The sequence below is a fragment of the Colletotrichum siamense genome (genome assembly GCF_013390195.1).
Source record: "Colletotrichum siamense strain Cg363 chromosome Unknown KSG_Cg363_contig06, whole genome shotgun sequence".
Lineage (NCBI taxonomy): Eukaryota > Fungi > Ascomycota > Sordariomycetes > Glomerellales > Glomerellaceae > Colletotrichum > Colletotrichum siamense.
Window position 1 is genome coordinate 746919 of NW_023501019.1, and position 18457 is coordinate 765375.

At 54.4% G+C, this 18457-nt stretch overlaps 6 protein-coding genes across 6 annotated transcripts; 3 read left to right on the plus strand and 3 right to left on the minus strand.

The window, feature by feature from the left end:
• Positions 1-2704: 2704 nt before the first annotated feature.
• On the plus strand, positions 2705-4406 carry CGCS363_v009202 (uncharacterized protein; the record flags this gene model as incomplete). The annotated part of the gene is made up of 3 exons (XM_036641051.1): positions 2705-3903; positions 3957-4170; positions 4224-4406. 3 exons carry the CDS (start codon positions 2705-2707, stop codon positions 4404-4406), a joined length of 1596 nt encoding a protein of 531 aa, XP_036492605.1.
• Positions 4407-6256: 1850 nt separating this feature from the next.
• On the plus strand, positions 6257-8387 carry CGCS363_v009203 (uncharacterized protein; the record flags this gene model as incomplete). The annotated part of the gene is made up of 5 exons (XM_036641052.1): positions 6257-6654; positions 6754-7636; positions 7686-7811; positions 7873-7964; positions 8021-8387. The coding sequence occupies 5 exons, from the start codon at positions 6257-6259 to the stop codon at positions 8385-8387; spliced, it is 1866 nt and encodes a 621-aa protein (XP_036493571.1).
• Positions 8388-8500: 113 nt separating this feature from the next.
• On the minus strand, positions 8501-9283 carry CGCS363_v009204 (Uncharacterized protein; the record flags this gene model as incomplete). The annotated part of the gene is made up of 1 exon (XM_036641053.1): positions 8501-9283. One exon carries the CDS (start codon positions 9281-9283, stop codon positions 8501-8503), a length of 783 nt encoding a protein of 260 aa, XP_036492607.1.
• Positions 9284-9914: 631 nt separating this feature from the next.
• fur4-2 (Uracil permease) lies at positions 9915-11600 on the minus strand (the record flags this gene model as incomplete). The annotated part of the gene is made up of 1 exon (XM_036641054.1): positions 9915-11600. The coding sequence occupies one exon, from the start codon at positions 11598-11600 to the stop codon at positions 9915-9917; it is 1686 nt and encodes a 561-aa protein (XP_036492606.1).
• Positions 11601-13955: 2355 nt separating this feature from the next.
• On the plus strand, positions 13956-15201 carry CGCS363_v009206 (UPF0676 protein; the record flags this gene model as incomplete). The annotated part of the gene is made up of 4 exons (XM_036641055.1): positions 13956-14186; positions 14304-14329; positions 14395-14572; positions 14632-15201. 4 exons carry the CDS (start codon positions 13956-13958, stop codon positions 15199-15201), a joined length of 1005 nt encoding a protein of 334 aa, XP_036493574.1.
• A 195-nt stretch (positions 15202-15396) lies between these two features.
• Positions 15397-17341, minus strand: FCK2-1 (Cytochrome P450 monooxygenase FCK2; the record flags this gene model as incomplete). Its single annotated transcript, XM_036641056.1, has 6 exons — positions 15397-15587; positions 15645-15746; positions 15807-16102; positions 16155-16614; positions 16662-16841; positions 16894-17341. The coding sequence occupies 6 exons, from the start codon at positions 17339-17341 to the stop codon at positions 15397-15399; spliced, it is 1677 nt and encodes a 558-aa protein (XP_036493573.1).
• Positions 17342-18457: the final 1116 nt, after the last annotated feature.

The following is an 18457-nucleotide window of genomic DNA, read 5'->3' on the forward strand; positions in this document are numbered from 1 at the left end:
TCGTATCCCGCGGTGCAAATATTGATGCCCAGGACCATCGTGGCTTTACGGCCCTCCATATGTCCATACATCATTATAACGAGTCGGTCACAGCATTGTTGCTGAAATTGGGTGCAAAGCACCTGAAGAGCAAGAATGGCAAGACTCCGTTAGACATGACCGCTTTTCGAAGTAAGAACATCATGCGAATGGTTCAGGACTCCATCCTGGGTGCAGCAGCCACTGGCGAAGGTATGACTGCTCAAGAGAGGCACATGAAAGCCACAGTTTGGGCGGGCTCTATGAAGCATGCAATCGACAGAGATGATGAAGAAGACGTCGAGAAGCTTCTCGATGGGGGATGCTCGCCTAATATTATCATGAGGTCTTGTCGAACATGCACCCCTCTTCTCTATGCTTTGGGAAAGAATGACGTCTCTGAACGCTGTGTTTCAGTTCTCATCAGTAGAGGGGCAAGCTTTAAGGGAATAACATGTCGTCGTCACGGCAATATCACACGGTACTACACGGTGGGTTGGCAAAGGGGCAGAAAGATAAATGATGGCAGTGACAGTTCATCAACGTCTGATTCTTCGTCCCCCTCATCTGAGAGCAGTAATTCAGATGATCAAGCGTGGCCTATTCGTGGTTTCACAACACTTGATTTCTTCATGGAAGGCGGGAGGCCCGAAGAGACCCTCCTTACCTATTTGGAAGCTATTCCCCCGGCAGAACTTATTTGGCTCGTAAACAATTCGACCCCAGCACACCGAGCCATTAAAAGAAAGTCCAGCGATCCATTGGCGGTCTTACTCTCACATTTGAAGCGATTTGAGGCTTCTCTCGGTCGCAACTTGGCGAAGGAAGTAGCCACACAGTCGAAAGGCGATAGCGGCAACACTCCTTTACACCGAGCGGCAATCAAAAAGAATGTGGTCGCGGCGAACCTTCTTATCGCGCATGGAGCGGACCCAGACGCCACTAATTCAGCCGGCATGGCCCCTCTGCACATGGCGGCGGATCATGACGATCCCGCGATGGTTAAGTATTTACTCGACCAAGGTGCTTCGATTAACATCAGAGACTATCGAGGTCGCACAGCACTCCAAACAGCTATACTTAAAGACAACATCCAAGCGATAGAAGTCCTGCTAGACAGAGGGAAGCGAATTAATTTCAATGACGGAGGCAACAGTTTCCTTTTCCTGGATGAAATCAAGCCATTCCACATGCTGCTGGCGACAGGCATGAAAGTCAATCAGCCAGGGGCCCTGGGCCTCCCTGTTTGGTCGTCTGCCCTAGTCAAGGTCGAGATAGCGACATTTCTTCTCAATTCGGACTTTGCCCGAGACATTGATATTGATCCTCAAACGATGGTACTCTGGCAGTCTTGGTGGCAGGTCCAGCTTTTGGCCAAAGGATCCAGTCGGCGATGCCTCCCACTATTCTACCGGCGCATGGGTCCTACCTTCTTGCGACGGCTGGGTCAGTTTCAAGACACAACGAGTGAGAGCCGAAACTTCAGCCTCCTTTGCTTTGCGGCTCACCATGGCCGTGTTGACGAAGTTAGAAACCTATTGAAAATGGGACTGGATGTGGAGTGTGAAGGGTCAGCGGCAGGAACAGCATTGATGGCTGCTGCACACGAAGGTCGAGCGGAAGTGGTGAAGATACTGGTCTCTCATGGTGCGAGAATACATTACAAGCGGGCAGAATTCTGGGTAAGCGCAGTGGATGCTGCCAAATCCTTCCCGAAGATCGTCGAGTGGCTGCTTGTTGGTAGGTTTATTGAACAAGGGAAGCTTCAGACGCCGGTCGAGACCTCAAGCAATTTCACAGCCGCAACCCGACCTTGGAGTGGTGTGCGCCAAGGTGTCTTCTTGTTGGAAGGGCAGTTCCAAAGAAACAGGAATCAGTCAAATATCAAGTGGTTGCAAAGCTTAGAGAAGGTCAAAAGGATGATGCGAGGAACGGTGGCGGTTTCCGAATTATGGATACTGGCGTCGGATTGAGTGGTGGTGGAGGGCTAAAGGTCGTCGTAGAACTTGCAGGAACTAGACAGCTATGTAAAACAATCATGAGACACTTTCGAATACCTCCTATACACCACCGTTGTATCCCGTCCTCAATGTTTGGCATCGCTGAAAATCGACGCATAGCGGAAAGGGTCTTCAACTCTGGATACTGTTATTAATTCTGAGGGCTGTATGGCCACGCACCTCCTCTGACCTGCGATTCAGGTTGAGTTACAAACAGAACATGGCTTTTTGTAAGAATAAGTATCCATATCAGTGGCAAAACCGAACATCATTTTCTGGGGGCGTCAGACAAAACCATCTATTCGAATTCACGAGTCCCAAATTATTGCTGACCAAGACAAGCTGAATATGATTCGATAGGCTGAATGCAGATTATCACCCGCTCTGGAACCCGCCCAGATATGCTCATATCGATGTTTGCGGGCCGTGGCGCCCGCTAACTCCACGCCTGAGACACCATCTTCACCTCCGTGGCGGACTGAGCCGGGCGGCTGCAGGCGAGCGGCCGGGTTGCATAAGGGGCAGATTGCCTCATTCCTGCAAAACAGATTTACCCCAAAGCGGTGCAGTCGCGTCTGGTGTCGATGGCGCCACGGCAATCTCATCTCAGGTGAACATCAACCCCCCGACGTCTCCCAGCTTCTAGCTCGCAGCTTTCACACTTAGACGTGGTAATATTTCCCGTAATGAGTACCGACGGATGCGCCATCGACGGCAATGGAGATCTATACGGCCTTGGCGTGCGCATCGGCGTCTACTGCCAATGGGTCTCGTCCTGGATCCGCATGCTGGTGGACGAGGAGAGCATCGAGGATGTCCACGGGGTCAACGCCATATTCGTCTTTGCAGTCATCATCGCCACGATCTTGGCGCAGGTCCATCGCGATGTGAAGCCGATAGAGTTGTACATCATGCTGCAAATCTCTCTTGGTTTCTTCATCACGGTGCTCAGCACGATAGGAGTCCGGAATCACTTCTTGCGACCGAAACGAGTCAAGCTCATCTGGCATCACTACCAAAAGGTCGTCGAGAAGCGCAGACAGAATGCGGAGCTGGGGGAGAAGATTTGGAGTCGCCATCGATTCAAGCAAATCTTCAAAGAGGAGCGAGAGAGGAATAATGTTGTCAAGGCGTTCTACCAGTCCTCATTCAGGATGGGCCGCGAATACCTCGAAGATGCCGCTGCGAAACAGTATCTTTCCAACCCGACTTTCGAGGTCCCTATCGAGTACCTGACTCCATTCAAACCTCGTAACATTTCATGGGTTGGAGTTGTATGGAGGACGGCCATTCTCGGTGTCGTCGCGGGCTTCAACGTTTATTTCTGGTTCTACATCGCTAACCAACCGAATGCTGATGACGGTTGCGGAGCCCCGTTTCTTTTTCTCTTTTCGATGCAACGTATCAACAAGCCTGTTTTGGTTCTTTCGCAAGTTGTCGCTATCATAGTTGTCATTGTGGTTTTGCCTTTATGTCTCTTCCTAGTATCGGCGGCGGCTTTCCTAGTCACTCTTCTAAGCTTCTGTGCCCTACGCGACGTGGTCTACTTGGTCATTCCGAGGTCGACCAGAGTTACGAAAAGTCTCCGATCAAAACTCCTCCCGTTTTTGGAGCGAGTGGAATATTACTTGAGGGTTGGGGAGTTCATTCTTAAACGGACACCGAGCTTTAGAGTGTTCGTGTCTGTTATCTGGCTCTTCATCCTGCTTGTCCAGCTTCTGTCCTTCTTTACGAAGCTGTCAGATCGTGAGAGCGTGAGCATTCATGATTCCATCAGGGCGGCTATATCGCTTTTCACGCCGAAGCAATACGATGATCGTGGCGATGTCGACTCTCCAGATGTGGCCTTGACCAACTGCGAGACCCAAGGGGAACACCAACTTGGGTGAGTCTAATTGACCCCTGCAACAAGTGACAATTACTGATGTTGACATTAAGCAACTCCGTTTGCTTTTATCTAAGCGTCACGTGGAATGTCCTAGTGTTCCTCAGCATTTTATGGTTCATCCTGTCCATCGAACTTACGTTGGGGTGGAACCATGTCCAAGACATCAACGAGATTAAGACAACAGGTCAACTGATTCCCTTCATCATTGGATGCGTCAGTACCTGTCAAGTATTGAAGCAGGTCGCGCTGATCGGGCTGCGAAAGGTGGGTGACATTGGGAGCTGCTCCCCACACTCTCTGCTGATGAAGTGCAATAGATGTTCCCGGATTGGGCAAGTTACGAGCTCGAGGCTGCATACACTGCAAGGGGCGGCATCAAGTTCCACATCAACCATAGTCCACGTGATGACGAGGGGATTTCAACGAGCTCAGAGACGCGCATGGCCACGGGCATCGCCTTCAGGGATGTTGGGTCTGTTGAGTCGGGTCAGAAGCCGTGATGATGGATGGAGCTGTGTGGGAACGATACGTCCATAGTTCGAGATAGTTGCAAGGGGTTCATCCTTCAGAAGTGCGGAACGTCGCCTCTGATGACCGTGACGGGTAGACGAGCAGCGAAGCATTCCAACTCGGTGACGGAGATGACCCCGTTCCAGACCGTTGGAGATCCGCACGTTACGACGCAGAAAGCAAACATTAAAGACGGTGTGACACGAAGACACACGCAGGCCAGCTCAAAAGTGCCCACTTTGCTGCGTGGATGTGCGATGAAGATCAAGACGTTGAAGGGCGGCCGACCCGACCCAGTGGTTCAACTGCGGTGTCACGATGAAACTGTGCGGGCTTTGAGATTTGGCGGGCGTTCCGTCTAGAGATTCGATAATCCTCCCCACGTGCAAAGGCCGAGCGTAACAAAAGTACTGGACGCAAGCGTCAATATTTATTGCAGAGCAAACATTGGCATCCACTGCAAGAAGCAAACATTGGGTTCCAACATGCAGTTGGGAACCAAGCTGTTGGTACCGGGGATGCAAATCATGACGTCCCGATGTCTTACCAACACCGACAGTTTCACAGAGCGCAACACCGAGGATGTGGTTTGGCTTTTGTTGCTAGAAAAGCCTCGAGTTCTTTTTGCGGCTCTTTTTCTCGATATCGATGTTTTTGTCATGGCAGTGTTTTGGGGGGATTCTAGAAGAATGCGTTGGTTCAGATCGCTATTTCCGGGCTGCAGTGACGCTGTTGGACGGTGAAAGAGGGGAACGGACGGGGGTTAGGACTCAGGGACCAGGGTTTAACAAAGAACAATGTGGTCAGTGGCTGCGGCACAGCCACCCCTGAACTCCCCGAAGGCCAGCGTCGAGGCCATTTCGAGTCTACGGCCAACAAGTGGGAGGTGGGAGGACGCGGGAGGGGAGGCAAGGAGACATGGAAGAGGGAGGGGAGATACCGGAGTACGTACCCGCTCACCGCAAGGAACCAGCGGGCGATGTGACAGTGTCTGCGAGTTAATTCCCCTTCAGCTTAGCTCAAGAACAGCGAGAGAAAAGACTTTCAGCAGCAGCTAGCACCAACACACCAACACGCACACACACACACACACACCAACAGCGGCTGGTCTCACACTCACTCTCTCTTCCCTCTCTTTCTCTCTCATCTCAAGACAAGAAGAGTCAGGGGCTTAGTCAGTGCTTGGAGTGAACAATGTTTGCTTGTGTTCGCCCCACCCGCACGCCGTCTCAATTTCAACATCCAGCCGCCCGCTGCTGATGCTGCTGCTGCATCTCCTCACCCCCCATTTTATTCTTGTTGGAGAACCGGAAAAGCAAGGTACAGGACCAAGTGGGAAAAAAATCCCAAGAGACACGTCGAAACTGTAACTGTGTGTCCCCGTGTTGCACAAATACCGTCTCACCCCGAACTTTCCACACGGAGAAGAAGAAGAAGAAATCACACACACGGCTCGGACGCTTGCATCTTTCAAGACACACTGTACATAGCCGCGCCGCACTGCACCGCACCGCACCGCAGAACGTTGGAACTGGGACCCTCCATCGCCTGTGGATCTGCACATCATCGACAAGGGAGGGAAGAAGCACTGGCAGAGACAGACGGAGAAAACAGCAGCCAGCCAGCCAGCACCGCACACCGAGGAGAGGGAGGACTCGGCCCGCTGCTGACCCCCCTTCTTTTGGTTTCCCCCCCTTCACTCACCGAAGACGCACCGCCAATTTGAAGCCGAATGGGAGTCCCGTGACCCGGTTGGGACGCGCCCCCCTCCGCCCTCGAATCTCGGCCGGGAAGAGAGTTGAGAGTTGAGAGAGAGACCCCTCTGAGAGTGTGAGGGATCATGAGCGAAGACAATCACCCTCACGTCAACGGAGACGGCAGACGGCACAGCGAGCCCAATTTCAAGCGTCGGCGCGTCACCAAGGCCTGCGACTTCTGTCACCGCAGAGGGCGCAAGTGCAAGCCGGTCACCGAGGGGAGCGGGGTCACGCCCGTCACCGGGCCCGACGGCCAACCCTCGTGTCTGACCTGCATCGAGCACAGCGCGCAGTGCACATGGAACCGTGTCGCAGCAAAGAGAGGCGTCAAGTCCAAGACGTCGCCCGCGTCTATCAAGCAGCCTCATCAGCAAGGCGAGGGCGGCGGCTCGGACAGGTGCTTTTACGACGAGAGCCGCCATGGCAGCAGAAACCTTGTTCACCGTCTCATATGCATCTTCTTCGACACGGTGTACCCAGTGTTTGTGTTCCCCCGCCTCAAAGTCAACTTCCAATCATTCCCGATTGGGGGTTCACGAGAAAGAACAGCCGAGTAAATTTGCTGACATTGTTGCACAAGGTTTCCCTTTTACGATGAGGCGAGTATCATGAGAGAATGGGACAACACGAGCATGTCGTCCAACCGCGCTGCCTTCGCCCGTCTGATGGCCATCTGCGCGCTGAGCGCCTCGCATGTGCGTGACGGCGCGCTGTTCAACCCGGACATTCCCGAGATGATTCGCGATGAGCACCAGCAGGCCTACCTCGACGACGGGCGGAAAGCCATTCCCGACGACAACCGAGACATTCCCAAGCACGAGATCTTTCAGTACCTACAGGTCGTCGGCACGCTGTCGCTGGCGGCGATCCAGATCAAGGACGACGTGCTCTTTGAGCAGTACCTCGGGCGCTACCACAGCATCGTCGCGCAGGCGCAGTTCCAGTTCGAGAGCAATTGGGGTGAGTTGCCGCGGAATGAGGTGTACGTGCGGCGGCAGTTCTTCTGGTCCATGTACCGCCTGGAGGTTCACTCTGCGCTCATCCAAGGGCACGTCATCCGGTGTCCGGAGCTGCAATGCGGCGTGGCGTATCCGGTGCACGTCGGTCTCTCCGGCGTCCTGGATCCCACGGGCGCGACGGTCGGCCAGACAAGAGGTCACTCGAAGCCCGAGATCTTCTTTCCGGGGAGTTGGCTCACCGGCTGGAACTACATCACCGACCTGTATCGCATGCTGGAACACGTCATTGTACGCATGCGCAAGCAGCGCGTGCAGGCGGTACATACGGACCGTCATGATAATGACATGGATATACTGCTCCCGTCGATCCAGGAGATGCTGGACAACGTGCTGAACAGGAAATTGCAGCTGCCGCTGTATGCTTCTCAGGCGTTTCCGTCATCGAACAATCGAGAGGAGAACCTGTGCGGATTCCAAGTGGCTAATATCGCATGCACATACCAAGTGAGTTGTCAATCTTCCGGCGGTATGCATCCTGTTCTAACACTTGTAGCTCACTCGCATGGCACATTTCGCCTGCTTGAATCAATTCGACGACGCTTGCAATGCGGCGATTGACTTGATCGATGAGATTACCAAAGTACCGCCCGAGTATCTAAGAGCGATAGGACATCCCATGGTACGCTCCATCACCCCAGCCCCCAAAGCCTTATGTATGAGAGATCCTAACATCACGCAAGCTCCAAGAGCTGGTTGGCGTCGGCCACTTGCTCAGCAGCTTCATCGGGCGCCACCTCACCACACATCAATACTTCAGACTACGAGACGTCATGTACGTAATGATGAACCCTCCCACCGGCTTCTCGCCATGAAACTGACTCTCTCAAGGCGGCACATGGCGCAATTCCTACAGAACTTGGGCTCCTGCCTCCCCAACGCGCCCCAAATATCGGGCAAGCTGTTGGCGTACATCACCAAGATTGACGACGAGATCAAACGGCGGGCCGAGCAGCAGCCCCCGCAGCCGCAGATGCCGGTTGCGACAGCGATCCCCATCACAGAGATGCCGAGTAGTACCGGGCAGCCACAGCAGATCGTGGAGGTGATGCCAGCCAGCACCATGGACCAATATCAGATGCAGAGCGTTCCCTTGTACAACTTTCCCATGAACTTTATGAACAATGTGTTTACGACGGCGTTTAACGATCAACCGGACATTGACTGGAATTATGCTGTCGAGAACTGGACATCATGATAAGTAGGAAGGGGGCCATTTGGGACGGACACAGTGTTACGGGGAGTTGACACGACGTGTGGGTTTATATACTCTTTCCATCTTCTTAATAGACGAAATCTGGATTACCAGTGCTAGTAAACATGCTCCAAGTTGCCAACCAACTCCTTGCTCTGCACCACGCGGTTTCTCTTCGCGTCGTTCGTCCATGTCGTGTCTTCTGCTCGCGCCCTTTTCTGGGCTAGCCTAGTCAGGATATTGATGCCGGATCGAACGCCGTCGATTGTCGCTACGCTCTGTGGAAGCGCCTTTTGAATGCCGTCCTCCAACGCAGCCATGCCCGCGCACCCGAGGATGATGCTAGTCGCGCCATTGTCGATCAGCCGCCTCGCGAAGCTCGTTATACGCTCGACAACAACGCCACGCGCCAAGCTCTCCAACTCCAGCACTCCCAATCCCGTGGCAAGCACACCTGCCGACTTGCTTTCAAACCCAAGATCGTCGACAGACCTTGTCAGGATTGGTTCCCACGCTTGCGCCGTCGTGACGATTCCGAATTTCCCACCATCTTGGATGCCTTCCTGCAGCGCTGCTTGGAATATCCCGGTGACGGGGATGGTGAAGATCTCCTGGAGTGCGTAGACGAGCGGGTGATCTGAGAAGCAACACACGAGAACCGCGTCAACTGGTTTTGAGTTGATGTAGTCTACCGCCCTAGGCAGGACGGCCTTCGTCGACTGCAGCGCCTGTTCATGGTTCTCGATGCACGGCGGACACTCGATGAGGTCTCGGCCATCGATGAAGGTGATTTCAACGTCAGGTCTTGATGGATACAGCCGTGTCAAGTCATCTGTCATACCCGTCGTCGATATCGGGATGATGCAGAGAAGCCTCGTAGCTGAGTGCAGTCGTTCCATCGTCTTCGAGAGGGCGGTCGGTCGCTGTCTTTTGACTTTGACCGAGAGGGCAATTCAGCAGCTCTTTATCCAACAAACAGCACCACAGACGTCCTTTTTGAATTTTGAATCGGTTTCTGAAAAGGTCGTTGAGGGGGTGTTGAATAGACACGACATCATTCAAACGCGGCCGCCCCCGTTTTCAGCGGAGAGGTTTTTGGAATTGTTCCCGCCGGCCATGTGCCATTTAACCGCTTACCCGCCCGCCGCGTGTCGAGGCCGGCCCAAGGGCGGCGCCAGAATATGCGCGGAAACATCAACTCACACACACATACGCACGGCAGTTGGTCATTGGCGGCGCAATTGTCCAGCTCACCCACCCGGCGGCATGGTTCCTCTTACGTAGTTTGGTGGTGAAAGCGTGGCCCTCTGGGTGGATTCACAAGGGAGACTCATCACATCACATTACACAACTCGAGGTAATCAGGGTATCTCTTGATTCAAATACGGAAGTAGGCCCTTCTTTCGGGCATCTTTTTCCAAACCCACACTGTTTCCAACAATCCCGTTCTACCGCCGGACTCCATAAACAGCAAAAACCCACGCTCGCTCGTGACCCAAGGAACAATACCCAAACAACCAAAACATTAAATCAGACCGTCTTATCCTCCGTGGACCCTTGACTCTTGGAGCTTTCATCCATCTCGGCCTCCTTGGACGGTGACTGCTCCCGGCCATCAAGCACCGTGCCCTCTCTCGGACCGAACGTACCAAAGTAATCGGCATCATCCACCGCCGTCGGACTCTCGATCGGAGCAACGTAGTGAAGCAGGCAGTAGGTCACAACCGCCAACGTACAGCCCAAGGGCCACGCAAGGTAATATAGATGCGACCACCCGTCCTTCTCAACCGTGGGATCCTGCACCCGCTGGATGAAGCCCGGCAACAGCGCCCACGTCCCCATGACCCAGGCCACTCCCGCCCGCCAGTTGACGCCCTCCCAGTACCAGTACACGCTCGCGCTCGTGGTCTCGTAGAGGTGCGTGAGCTTCAGGTTGCGGCCGCGGACCAGGTAGTAGTCGGCAAACATGACGCCCGTCATCGAGCCCAGGAACACGCCGTACCCGCCCATCACGGTGAGGAACTTGCTCGCGCCGTTCATCAGCTGCCAGGGCTGCATCACAAACGCGAAGGCCGCGGTGAGGTACCCGCCTCTTCTCAGATTGAAGTACCGCGGCAGCAGCGCTGAGAGATCGATCCCGTTCGACAGCGCGTTCTCTGCCACAGCAATACCAAACTGCGCGAAGATGAAGGCCAAACTCGCGAAGAAGACGGCCGCGCGCGCGCCGGCCGAGTTATCGTAGTGTGCCTGTAATGCGTCGAGAAAACGGTAGGGCTCCCACACCAAAGTCCCCTGCGTCTTGGGGAACAGCTGTGCCGCGCAGGAGGTGCAGACAATGCCGATGAAGGCAACCACAATAGTGTTAAGCGGGACGAAGAGCAGCTGCGACATCAGCTGGTCGCGCGGCCGGCGCGCGAAGCGGGTGAAGTCCGACTGGCTGAAGATGTGCGTGCTAATTCCGCCGATGTTGGTGCACACCCCCAGCGCGAGCATCCATCCCAGATGAGAGCCGTTTGCTTGCTGGACTCCGGCGGTCGCCGTGATGTCGCGCAGCATCGGGCCCGCGCCGTGCGCCGTGGCCACGCACCAGATGAGCAGCGCGAAGACGGTAGGGATGACGGTGCATGCGGCCACGGCGAAGGGGATGTGGTACCGCTCGGGACGGATGTAGATGAGCGGCAGGCAGAGTAGCGAGAAGATGATGAAGCCGGTGAAGTCGGCGACGGTCATTGTCCCGTTGGCCAGGGGGCGGTCGAGGGCGTTGAAGGACGGCGCCATGGATGATATAAAAGTGCGCACGCACTGTCCGCCCCAGTAGACCTGGGTAGAGTACCAGATGAAGGAGAGCATGATGCGCTGCACGAGCGGGAAGAAGGCGCCGTACATGCCCCACGAGGCCTTCTGCAGGATCGAGAAGCCAATGTGCCATTTTGCTCCCGGGCCGCCGGCGAGCACGCAGATGAGGCCGACGAGGATGTGCCCGATGATGACGGTCAGCATGGCTTGCCAGACGTTGAGGCCGAGGGCGATGAGCGAGGAGCCGGTCGTCCAACCGCCGATGTTGAACGAGCCCGTGACGACCCAGAGGCCGACGAACTGCCAGGGCCCGTAGGTGCGTCGCTCCGGCGGCAGCGGCCTGGTGTCGCGGTTCATGTAGGCTGTTGTGACGACATCGGTCTCGCGGGAGACTTCGATGCGGCGGAGGAGGCCCGCCATGGGCTTTCGTGAAGTCATCATCACGCAGCACACCTTGATGTCACGCGCGTCGTTGAATGCGGACGGTTTGTGGATGCAGAGGGCTTTCCGGCGTGCCTGGTATACCGGCGCCCGTGGTGGTGGCCGCTGTTGAGCGGTTGATGTTGCTGGTGGTTGCTGCTATCTCGCTTGGTGGTATGTGTTTGCTGGCATCGGTGGACGCGCCGACATGGAGGCGGGACACAGGCTTCACGGGTGAGGACCACGACCAGGGGGCGGTGGGCGAGCGGTGAAAACCAGACAGAGACTACCACTACCTAATACCTAATACCTAATACCTAGCGGGATGACTGGGATATGAGACGAGGTTCTTTTGCGGGGATTTCTTGGGAGGGCACAGGCACCCAAAGTCGAGAGGGACAAAGGGGGAACGAAGAAGAGGGGGGCGATGCTGGGCCGTAAGCAACTAGACCAGACGAATCTGAGGTGGCTTTTCAGACTTGTCAGACTTAGCTCGAAAGCTTAGTTCCGTCGCACGGCAGCGGCTGTGCGAGAGTTCTCCCTTTGTGATGGTGGAACGAGTCAAGAGACGGGAGAAAGAAACAAGCCACAGTGTGTGTCGAGGTCAATTCGGACGGGGCACGCGGGGCCTTCTTCAATAATCCGGAAGAGGTCATGGTAAAGGCTGGCGATGGCTTCGAGAAGCAGGTTTCGATCATCATGGACGGGACGTTGCGGATTGAGTGGGGAAAACTCGCCGACGCGGCGAGGGACAGGCGATAGATCACATCGGCATTTGATAGTGGTGTTCAAAAGCTGGGCTGGAGTTGAAGCTGACCGTGCGTTCATAGTCACTATGGACAGGGTTCTCTCCATGGAAGGGTGTCCTTGGCTCAGCTGTGACGGGCGACACGCAGACCAGCTCGCGTCTCTGAGTTATGAAGCGCGGGATGGTGGCGTTCGTTTGAAACAGGACGATAGGGCAGACGAGCAGCGAGAAACAAGAGATCGTCATAAGACGAAGTTGAAGTTACGCGATTGCCATGCTAATGTCGAAAGTTGTGTGCCCTACAGAGTACAGTTACCGTGTTGACGGATAACCCATGCGGTGTTTTTGTGGTTCCACGCCGTCGAAATCCCATACCCGTGTTCCAGATTTCCAGTTTACTGGTGAAGATCCCCTGCCACAAGGAGAAATAGGGGTGAGATGGGTCTCTTTCTTCTTCCCGGGCAGCTGGGAAGCCTGGAGGCTGGATGACGGAGAAGAGAGGGGCAATCTCGCGAGGGAAGAGACAGGGGTCTTTTCTCGAATCGTCCTAGCCTCTGTCGGGACATTGACATCTTGGCTCCTGGAAAATCATTTTTCTTCTTCTCCCTTATTTCTCCTTTCCCCCTGGCACCAACCGCATTTTCACTTATTCCATTCTGCCGTTCGCCTTGGTATGCGGGAACAGCATCGGACACGGACCCCAGTTGTTTGCTTGTTTGCTCCCTCGGAGTGTGGAATGTTTGCTCTTCCCCATTCAGCCGCTCACCCGCTCATGGCTGCGTCGGGAACAGCAGCAACGGCATGTTGCGATTGGCCCCCGTCCTCCGGATGTGACCGTCCATCACAACCTTTATTCGATGGGCACCTTATCTCCGTTGTCGTACGCAAGTGAGGGGGCGCCATCCACCTTTACCAGCCCATCAATAGGGCGCGCGGATCGGAGGACCGAGGCAGGCCGAGCCTTGATGCTGTCATACCGTGGACCCTGTGGCTGCTCTGTTACGCTTTCCAGCCACGTTTCTCTGCCCGGTGTCCTTCTCCCGCAATTCCACGCTCTTGTGTGACCCGGCTTCGTGACCACGCGTCTTTCGCGACCGGCGGTCCGGGGGGCTGCGAGCGGGCTTCCCGAGTGATGAATTGCTGCTCCCAATTTAGCCGCTCAGCAGCCAAGACCTCATTACCCCGCGAGGCCATCGCGACCCGAACGGTCTTTCGGTCGATTCTTAACACTGTTCGTTCCCGTCCGCTTGGCCTGGCATACATAAAGATGGGAGCTTGGACATTTTTCTTGTTGGTTGGCAGGTTTTTGGAATGATTGCCTGCACCGCTTTCGCACCCCTTCTTTTTGTCCGACTATCTCGCATAGCCATTTGGTTGTATCGTGCCAATCGCATCGGACGAAAACTCCTTGTTAATCGCTCAACAGCTGTTGGTAGCTCAGTGTTTGCTTGGTCTTTTGCCCTGTCTAGTGCCTCGCACACCGAGTTTCCTGTATTCGAACCCTGCAACTCGCTGATTCCAGGAACCGGAACGCCGTAACGTCGAAGTGGTTGGTCCAAGATTGTGTTGTTTGCTCTTTCCCCCCGGCTTACGACCAACACCCCGCGATGGCTGCGGCCGCAGCAGCTGCGCTTCCGGTGGTTGATCTGCGCTCATTCGACTCGGTTGAAGGACTCGCGCAGGAGCTGATGCGCGTGGGCAAGGACCCTGGCTTCTTCTATGTCGTTGGCCACGGATTGGGCGACGGCGTTGCAGCGGACATGTTTGCGCTCGCGGAAACATTTTTCGGCTCACCCCTGAAGGAGAAGTTACGCTTCGCTAATGGGAGCGGTGACCTGGTGAGTCTTTGAGGTGTTGGTTGGTGGTCTAGAGTACCTGTGCAGGCAGGATGCGCGGACTGGGATGGATGCAAGCGGGCCATGGTTAAAAGTCGCTGACCTGTGTTGTCTCGCTAGGGTTACACGGGAATGAGGGAAGAGACGTAGGTTGCATGAACGATCCCCCTTGTAGACCGCGCCATGTGCTGAGACGTTGCGTTGGGAACAGGCTGTCTGGAGCAGGACCTGGAGATGTCAAGGAGTCGTTCTATCTATCAGATCCCGGGCGGACGAATCAAATACTCCCCGCGCCGTTGGAAGCTAAGCGAGAGACGATGGCCGCCTTCTTCGCTGGCTGCGACGAGTTGGCCAAGACTCTGTTGGAAGCACTTGCTGTTGGGTTGGGTGTGAGTTGCAACCAACTGATCGGGACAGAAATGCGCGCGATGCTGAACAGTTTGCGCAGATGCCCAGAGACTTCCTATCCAAGGCCCACACCGGTGAAAGTTGTCGCATGCGACTCATCAACTATCCTCCGGTGTCCCAGCTTTCGTTCCCTGAATCCGCGCCGCCGCCAGAGTCACCGAAGCCTGATGACATCCGCGCGGGGGCGCACTCGGACTACGGCTCGCTTACGCTGCTCTTCCGCCAGGCGTCTGACCAAGGGGGGTTGCAGGTGCAACGGCACGGCGCATGGACGGATGTGCCGTGCCTTCCCGACGCCATTGTGGTTAACATCGGGGATGCGCTCGAATTCTGGACTGCGGGGAGGTTGCGGTCAACGGTGCATCGGGTGGCGTTTCCGAGGTCTGCGAGCGAGAATGTGGGCAGGCTGAGTATACCTGTTTTCATACAGCCTGACCGCCATGTGCTGTTGGAACCGATCAAGGGTAAGGGACAGCCAGTCACGGATGAGAGCGTTATCGACCCAGAGTTTCTGGACGTTCTGAAGAGAAAGGGATACGAGAGCGCCAAGCCCGTCACCAGCTGGCAGCATCTCGAGAGGAGGATAAGAGCGACATACGGAAAGACATGAATGCACGAGAATGGTGTGGGAAGGGCATAGCGCGTCATAGCAGTGTGGCTGAGTTTCGAAGCGTTGAATTTGCAGAGAGGATACCCAATCCCGTAATGTGTTTACCCAGGCATTATGTACATATTTGCATGGTCCTCAGTATATGCAACAGCCATTGGCTCGTTATACCGCACCAAACAGCGTTCATATGCCAGCTCAAGACTTTCTTGGATCGAACACGAGGTTGAGCGGCCCAACTGTCAATGTTCCAGTATCCTTGTTATCCGCCAGAAACTTCTCCCCGGTCTGACCTTGCGCATATCTCAGGTTGTACTTGTGCACCACCGCACTGACTACGAAGCGAGTCTCAAGGAGGCCTAGCTGTTTGCCGATACAGACATCATGCCCTTTCTCCAGTTAGCCAGTTGACTCATGGACCAATATTTGCAAATGTGAACAGGTACCTGTAGAGAACGGAACGTATACCGCGGGGTTCTTGACAAGTTCTGGTCGGTCAATCCAGCGCTCTGGGATGAACTCATCGGGGCTCTCAAAGAAGCGAGCATCTGGGTAAGATACCGTTTAGTGCCACTTCACTCGATAATCGATACCGCATGGGAACCTACCGCGGTATTGCGTATACGATGGCACGAACACAATCGTGTCCCCGGGGAGCCAGACATCGTCAACTTGCAGACCTTCCGGTGGCGTCATCCTCTGGACTCCAGAAGGCACCGGTGGATGCAGACGCAAAGACTCGTCAATACAGGCCTGTAGATATCGCAGCTTGGCTAGGGGCGCATGCTCTGGTCTATTATGCTCACGGAAGTATTCATCGACTTCTTCTTGCAGCTTCTTGTACTCCTGTGGATGACGTGCCAACTCCATGAAGAGGCACGACAACACAGCAGCAACCGTGTCACTACTATTCGTCAGCCATGGTCAATCTGATCCTTATCAAAGTAATATCATACCTCCCAGCAACAGTGATAAGAATACAGTCGCCGTACAAATTCAACATATCCTGGAACGACTGCTCCTTCTTGGACTCGTAGTCTTCAAGAACCCACGTGAAGATATCCGGGCTCTCAGGCTTATTTTGAATGCGCTGCTGCACCTGCTGTGAAATCCAACCCTTGAACCTCCTCAGTTCGGCATTCCACAGGGACATCTTGCGATAGAGCGGCAACGCCCACATGGCGTGCGTGAAACGGCCCACAGCCAAAGTCTCGTTGTGCAGCCCGTCCATGTAAAAGTGCGCAACGCCGTCTTCGAGCATGCGGAAACCATGGCCGAGAGAGAACTCGCCCATGACGTCGAAGCTGTAGAAGTTGAACCAGAGAGATGCATTGAACCGGGTGCCCGCGCTCGCTTCGATGCCCGCGAGGAGTTGGTTGGTGTACTTGAGTACTCGTGGCTCGTAGTCGCGCAAAGCTGAAAAGATCAGTTCATGTCAAGCTGTGGTATCTGAGAAGCACAACCTTTCGAGGTAAAGCCATATTCCCATGCCTTTCGTCGTCGGGAGTGCGCCTCCTTGTCTCTGACCATTTGCATCGAGACCATGGGATGGAGGAGGTTGTACCACGGGCCCTTGTAACAGTCTGTCTCGAGAAAGACCGCGTTGATGGCACCTGGCTTATTGATTGAAAGTTCTGTCGGGCCTAGGGACGTTTGAGCATCATGCCGTTGTCTGTGGATTGAGTGGTCTCTTACCAACTCTGACGACGTCTCCGTACTTCTCGTGAAGCTTCTTGACATCTTCATGAAGATGCATCCGATTCCAAATCCTGGCTGTGACGTACAGGTTCGAGATTTTCGCCAGGAACGGGCCGGGGAACCTGTTCAACCTATGGAAGAAACCACGATACACCACCATACTTGTGTAAATGCCTACAACAAGAGTTGCGAAGAGCATGCCCACCCCTTTGGACGCATCCGCCAATCCAACCGACTCGATAGGCTGTGCGATCCAGGGAGCGATCAGTGGCACAGCCATAGTTGTTCCCACTGTTACGAAGAATGTCGACAAGAACGTGACAATGATCTTCTGGGCGGCCAAATCCCATTCACCATGCCGGAAAACAAAGACATGTAAGAGGGTGCCAATGGTAAAGGAGAGCCCGAGGGCCTCCGGAGTTCGGAAAACGTCGCTCGCTAACATCGTGTCACCATTTCCACCGAGAAACTGGTCGGGACATGGCAGAAGACGTGTCGGGCGATGGAGACAGAGAATTGATATATCCTCACTTCATTCGTCTGAAGTTTGCATGATTCTGTCTTCATCAGGCAACCCCAGCATGTTTCCCCAACTCCGCCGTACTCCCCCATCTCGCATGAAACTCAAAGTTTCGTCATCAACTGCTTAAAAGCGGATGATTGAATCAAGAGTCTATAGGCTGCATGTTGGAAGAATGCTAATACGAAGTTTGCTAATCACCTGTTCGGTCGTTCGAGCGTCTCGTGTATGGATGTCAATATGAATGATGGCGCATACGTTCACAGACACTGGCATCAGGGCCTCAAAGATGTCCTGTAAAGTAGAAGCAGATTTGATCTCAGTCGGAGGTCCGGGGGGCATCAGAATTGATCGGAGTTCCGATCATTGTTCGAGGATAGAAAGCCTATCAACTCATGAGTAGGATATCCGTTCTGCTTTCGATATTTACCATGGGGCGGAGATCAATTCCCCTACACTGTGCATACATTGAATAGTGCCCAAGTACCTGGCGAGCTTGACATACGCCTTTTGAGAGGTATCTGCGCGACAAGCTTGAAATCATCCTGAGCGTCAACCATCCCGAAGGTCTCGAAACCCCAACGCGATGACCAGCAAAGTATCCCGGCTGTCGTTTGATGGACAGATTCCGTCATGCATTCTACGTCTTCATTAAATTTTCTGTTCTTGATTCGGTAAACATCCATAGAACCTAGACCTGAGGAGTGGGTACGTCAAATTGGGAAGTTTTCGCCTCCAGAGCTCAAGACAATGTACAAGTCTCCCCAGCAAGTTGGGAATCTCTATGACTTCCCCCTACATTGCAACATTCCAAGTGACTAGTCTGTTCCGAATTTTCACTTGTATCCGCTAAGCGCGTATCACCCTCCGTCTAGTGATATTTGCTTAGGCTTGAGTCGACCACCGGATGCTCTGGACATCTTCTTGAGCACTCTTTGTGAAAGCTTGTGTAGTGGAGATCTACCCTTCGTGATGCAAGGATGATGCGGGGAGTTCCAGTGTTCGCCAACTTCCGAGCCAATTTTAGCTCGCCAGGCGTTG